Below are 6,000 nucleotides of genomic sequence, written 5' to 3'. Positions count from 1 at the left end.
GTATGATTATACTACTTACTTGCATCCTCAAATGACACTCTGGCTTTGCAGTCACTCCAGGATCCAGCTGAAAAATGGACTTCCTTGTTTTTTGTAGCCTTTTGTGGCTCCTTTCCAGTTTTTATCACAGACTTTGTTTTTCTCTGCTTCCTTCTCTGCTTCCTCTTCTCAGCTAAGTACAGCTTCCTCTGTCATGTTCTATAAACCTGCCACTGTTGATGAGTCTTTTTATGTGCTTTCTGAATCAGTGGGCTCTGTCTCATGACCTCTTAGGTTCCATCTCAAATTTTAGTGGCAAACCAATTTTTCTTTACCTGTTACTTTCTCTCTCCTTGCAATTCATTTCTTAGTTACTGAGTTAACTCTTCAAACACAGGGTAGAACTGAGTGCCCCATCATCAAATTTTGTTTGTTTTGTTCACTGTTGCATCACCAGTGTCAAGAACAGTACCTAGCACCTGGTAAATAGAACATATTTGTTGAATAAATTAAATACCTCGGCATGTACTCTATGGCAGGCTGCTTACCTCAATTTAAATTACTTTGTTGTTCTTATGTTGCAGATAAATATTTACAACTTCCTTGAGTATCTAGAAGTTTATTATAATACTTCATAAAATTTTATTTCAAGATAAATATATATATGTACCTTGTGACCCAATCCAATTATGAGCATTCTTCCTTAGCAGGTTCTTTTTTGTCAATGTTGTTCAGAAATGTAAGAAGGAGGAGGATTACTTTTGTTACTTTGTCACAAATTAAGAGACTTTACTTCCTTTACATATGAGGCCTAGTCTTCAGTCATAATCTAGCCTTTAATTGGAACAACAAATACAGTAACTTCATTTAAATGTAAACAAAAGTGATAAATTCATCCTGTAAATTGGATTGCTGGTGTTTATAAATTATGTGGCAAGTTACTAGGCAAGAAGGGTTCATGGTGCTAGTGGGGGGTGGGGGAGGATGTCAGCAGAGAGCACAGACAAAATGTCAGGGTACTGCCACTAATGTAAGATTTGGGGTATACGCAGATCTTCATGACAGCTGGGTTGGCAACAGGAGGGGTTTGATGGGATGAGAGAGGTTAATTGGTGGACATCAGGTTCAGGAAGGGATGAAGACTTCAGGAGATGAACTAACGTAGCCTAAATTAGCAAGCATGTAGCGAGAGAAGGAAAAGGCATCAGAATCTTGGGAGACGGTGGGGAAAGAACCTAGGAGAAGCACGAATTGAAGAGGAAAATAGCAAGGGCCAGGGCTTGGATGGTGGAGTCGTGGGGACTAAGGGTATGTCCCCAGAGTGCCAATGCTAAAGGTGGAAAGAGACAGCAAAGAAAGCAGGCCTTCAAAGGGCAAGAGGAACGCTCAGAGGTAGAAAGGAACGGGGATGGGATGCTCCCCAAAGGGCAGGGACGAAGAGGGAATCCCGAGCCAAAACTGCAGTAGGAATGTGGGCAGGCGATGTCCAAGGTGTTTGAATGAGGAAGCCAGTCCGATTTTTCTGGAGGTTTTCATACAGAACACTAAGATTTAGATTTTGGGTTGGAAAAATATATTTTAGACTCTCAAGAGGGGATTTCAGCGTAATAGGTAGAGTTCGGTCAGGTTTGGTGGGACAGCTGGTCAGACAATGTCGGAAGGAAAACTCAGGGCTGGGAATTAATTTCAACCGGCTTAGGGAGATTTCAGCGAGGGCTGGAGGGACTCGGGGCGAGAGTACGTGCGGGTCCCTTTCAGCTCGGGTGGTCCACGTGCCTGGCTGGGGCAGGAATTTCCGTGGGCGGCCAGGCGTATTCTGGCAGCGGTGCGGGTGAATTTCCTTCGGGACTGCGGAGCTTTGCAGGCAGGGCTGGAGGTGGGCTGCGGCCGCGGCGGAGGGAATCCCATCTCGGCGGGGGGCATTTCGGGCCGCGCGGCGGTGCGCCGGTCGGCAGAGGGAGGCCGGGGGGACTCCGAGCGGCGCGGCGTGCGCGGGCGGAGAGAAGCCGCGCCGGGGCCGGGGAGGCGCGGCCGGCACGGGGATCTCGCCGGCGTTCGGCACGGCGAGCTGCGCCGCGCTGCAGCCCCTCCCGTCCCAGGGGAACCTGTTGCCGGAGAAATGGGCGGGCGGTGGCGACAACGGAGGACCCTCCCTCGCCTCAGCCGGGGCGCGCGGCAGCCCTTTCACCCCAGACACGCTCTGCGGCGCGGCCCCTCCCTCCGCTCCTTCACTTAAAACAAACAAACAAAAAAACGCCGCCACCACTCGGTACGGCGAGCCCGGTCGCCTCCCGTGCCGCTTCCGGGAGCGGAGGCGCGGCCCCGCGGCCCGAGGAGGAGGAGGAGGAGGAGGGGGAGGCCAACATGGCGGCGCGCAGGGCAGGGCCGGGCCGCCGCCGCGCCTGAGCGCCCCACCGCCCCAGCCCGGCTCGCGGCGCCCACGCCCGCACCCACCCTGGCCCTGCGGCCGCGGAGCGCTCGGGGCAGGAGCGCAGGGGCCCGCCGGGGCGCGGGGGCGGCGCGGAGGCAGCGCCGCGCGGCCCGCCAGGCCCGGGACCTGCAGCTTCGCGGCTCGCCGGTCGGCGCAGCCCGGAGGCCCGAGCCATGGAATCGGAGGAGGAGCAGCACATGACCACGCTGCTGTGCATGGGCTTCTCGGACCCAGCCACCATCCGCAAGGCCCTGCGCCTGGCCAAGAACGACATCAACGAGGCCGTGGCGCTGCTCACCAACGAGCGGCCGGGCCTCGACTACGGCGGCTACGAGCCCATGGACAGCGGCGGCGGCCCCAGCCCCGGGCCCGGTGGGGGCCCGCGGGGCGACGGCGGCGGTGACGGCGGCGGCGGCGGCGGCGGCCCCTCCCGCGGCGGGAGCACCGGAGGCGGGGGTGGCTTCGACCCCCCGCCCGCCTACCACGAGGTGGTGGACGCGGAGGTGAGGAGCGGCAACCCCTGACCCCGCGGGAGAGGCCGCGGGAGACACACCCCACTGGGCTTGCCCTGGGGGAGAGTATTCGCCGGGGGTCGTGGTGGGGCGGGGGGCATGGAGAGGGAATGGAGCACCAGGCTCCAGTCGGGGACGTAGGTCACCGGACTGGGGTTAAGCGGGGAAAGCGACTCTTAGGGGAGGGGTCCGGATGGGAGTTAGGGGTGCAGAACTGGGCTGCGGGTCAGGGTGAGGAGGGGTCCCTTAGGGTTCCGGCTAAGCACGCCGACGTGGCGGGCCGGGATCGGGAGAGGAGGGTCCAGGGCTAGTAGCGGAGATGGGAAGACAGACACCTTAGCCTGGAGCTATGTTGGAGAGGACATGTGTATGACGGTCAGAAATGAGGTACTAGTGGAGACTAGGCTAGGTCGGAGATCTCTCGGCACCAGATTTTAGTGAAGGATTGGGGGAGGCAGGCACCAGGTTCGGAGTCTCAGAAAAAGTGGGATGGGCCAGCCAGAGTAGTGGTCTTTGCTAGGATCAGTGGACTGTTGGGGTTAGGAATGGGTTTTGGATTTTAGCCAAGGGTCAGAAAGCGGGGATATTGAGCAGGGTCTAAAATGAGAAGGGTCCGGGCATGGACCAGGAATGACAGGAATTGATCTAAAGTAAAGGGGCCGGGGGAGGGGGGGGCGCGGATTTCACCTGCAGTAAGGTCTGGGGTGGGGGCTGGACTTTATTAAGGTCAGGTTTTAAAGCAGTGGAGATTGAACTGAAGGCCAAAGGTAAGAAGCCTGGGCAGGGGTGGGAACTGGAATTGGGGGATGAAGCTGGGACCAACTCTGGGTAACTGGGAAGTACTTGTCATAGGTGAGAAATGGGGGAAAACTAGATGGGGAAAGGCACGGCAGTAGTACTGAGGGTGCTGTGCAGAGGGGTAGGGAACAGGGTGGGAGATAAATGGGAGTGGAGCAGGAGTTTGTTGAGGCTAATGGCTTTGATGAGAGGTCTCAAGACTAGGTGGAGAAAATTAGGCCTGTTTAGTTTGGGATGTGAGCAAGGAACAGGGAAGGAAACCGACTTTTCATACAATAAAGAAAAAAGATTGACCAGAAGCAGTAGTGCTTGTGAATAATTATTTTGCAGAAAAATGGCAGCTCATGGCAGGAATTTTTATCAGATTCATTGGATAGTGCAGCATGGGGCCAGTAGAGCAGCTTGGCCTGACCACAGAAAGAGCACAGATCTCAAATAGATGAGATTGTGTTTTTAGGTAGGTATATGAATTTGTATAATTGTTAGCTGAGCCTTCTGAAAGAATTCTTCCTGAGTAATGGTATATCCTTTTAATTGTATGCTTTTTGCAGCAGTTGCTTGGGCTAAAGTAGCTTAGGAAAGAAGGTGGCACTTCAGAAAAAACGGGTTTCTGTGTAACATTTCTTTGTTTCCAGGCTTTGACACACTTGCTAGATTGCCCTGTTACCAGTAACTCAACTGTATCGTTGACTAGTGTATGGAAGTAAAGATTGTTATTGTTTCTAGTTTGGGAATTAAAAAAAAAATCCCATATAATTAAGTAACTGTACTTAAGTCACTTTAAGAAATGAGCTTCTCCTTGCAAGTTCCCATCACTCCTCCCCTTGTTCCTTCCAGTTTTGACCCAGTTTTGAAATCAAGAAAAAAGCCCTGGCTTTTTTTTTTATGGTGTTTGTGTAACTCTGCAAACCTCAGTGTATCCTCATTATGTGAAAAATTTTATTCTTTATTTTCTTTTGTCACACCTTTTAATTTCCTGTGATTGAGAAATCAATAAATTATAATGCTTGGTGCATTAACCTTAGCTTACTGCCTGTACATTTAAGTACAGAGAATTGGGAGTGGCTTCTTTTCGAATGAGTGGCTAGCCCAGGAGTTCGCTTTCAGGTAAAATCCAGAGAATGTCCATCTTTTTGAAACAAAGTGTCAAGTCCTTATTTCTCTTTGACCTGTGGATTTGGCATAGGGGAGGTTGCACAGTTTACTTTTGAGAGTTTGGGAAGGCTGGTGACTGATGCTACTTTACCCATCAAGCATATTGGCAGAAGTTGGCAGGCTGACACTTCCCTGACACACAAGAGCCTGGTGAGACCATTTAACCCAAAGTTTGTCTGTTTGTAAAAACCTTCATGCATGTTACCTGTGCAGCTTGTTGGTCATCCTTGATGTAGACAGTGGGAAACTGAGGCTTTTGATCTTGGGAAATTGGGAAAGATTCTAATTATTGTTGAGTATCTACGTGTATTCGGGGCTTTATACAGTTTAATCCTCGGTGATAAAGTAATAACATTACCATTTTAGGAATATGATTATGTAGTTAGTGGCAGAGCCTGAATTTGAACCCAGGTCTCTTTGACTTCAAAGCCAGCGTGTTTTTCACTCTGCTTACATGGTTTTAGGATTGAATTTATTTGATAGCAGTATGGATAACAAGGAAAAATAAAGGGAAAGAGAGAAATTATGAAGCTACTGTGCAAGTCTAGGAATGATGTGGTGAGTGCCTAATCAAGGCATTAGGAATAGAATAATGGGTAGAATGAAAGAAGGATCACTGATTTTTTTAAGCAGAAGACTTTAGAAATTAATAATTAGTTCAGCTCCCTTCTTTTACAAATGCAGCCTTTCAGGCCCCAAAGGGGAAGTGGCTTATCCCCTCAGAGTCAGTTAATAGAACAGGTGGGGCTAGAACTCAGGCCCTCTGGCTTTAAGACTGTCTCCTTCTCCCTATCATCTGCCTCTTTTTCAAAGAAAAAAGGGAGGGGTCAGGGTTATGAGTTAACGGAGAAAAGGAAAGAGCAAAACCTGGGTGAAGATTGTCAGCTGTTGTATAATTCACCCTTTTTATTTCTCAAAACTGAATCCCTGAAATTTCAGTTTTCATTCTCTTAAAAATGTTTGGGAAAACACAGAATAAAATATAATTGATTTAAAAAGCAAAAATGATTAAGTTTATTTTATATTTGTATTTTGGAGATAGAAATGATTCTCTTTTAGTACCTCCAGGTCCCAGGGCAGGGAGTAGAGTGGTAAACAGAACATGGAGTTTACATTCCCGTGGGT

The 6,000-nt window shown here is 50.2% G+C and overlaps 1 protein-coding gene across 2 annotated transcripts in view; it reads left to right on the top strand.

Moving 5' to 3' along the window:
- Positions 1-2,333: 2,333 nt before the first annotated feature.
- The window catches only part of USP24 (ubiquitin specific peptidase 24), a 125,207-nt gene continuing 121,540 nt past the window's right edge, over positions 2,334-6,000 (top strand). The window contains exon 1 of one of the 2 annotated variants that reach the window (XM_069480051.1): positions 2,334-2,913. In XM_069480051.1, the coding sequence (XP_069336152.1) occupies positions 2,584-2,913 (330 nt within the window). In that variant the 5' untranslated portion in view covers positions 2,334-2,583. The remainder of the gene's footprint in view (positions 2,914-6,000) is intronic. The other variant, XM_069480050.1, reaches the window with a different exon arrangement.

This window comes from Eulemur rufifrons, chromosome 8, assembly GCF_041146395.1.
Source record: "Eulemur rufifrons isolate Redbay chromosome 8, OSU_ERuf_1, whole genome shotgun sequence".
Classification (NCBI taxonomy): domain Eukaryota; kingdom Metazoa; phylum Chordata; class Mammalia; order Primates; family Lemuridae; genus Eulemur; species Eulemur rufifrons.
Note: the sequence above shows the minus strand (reverse complement) of the source record. Positions and strands in the feature narration are given on the sequence as shown.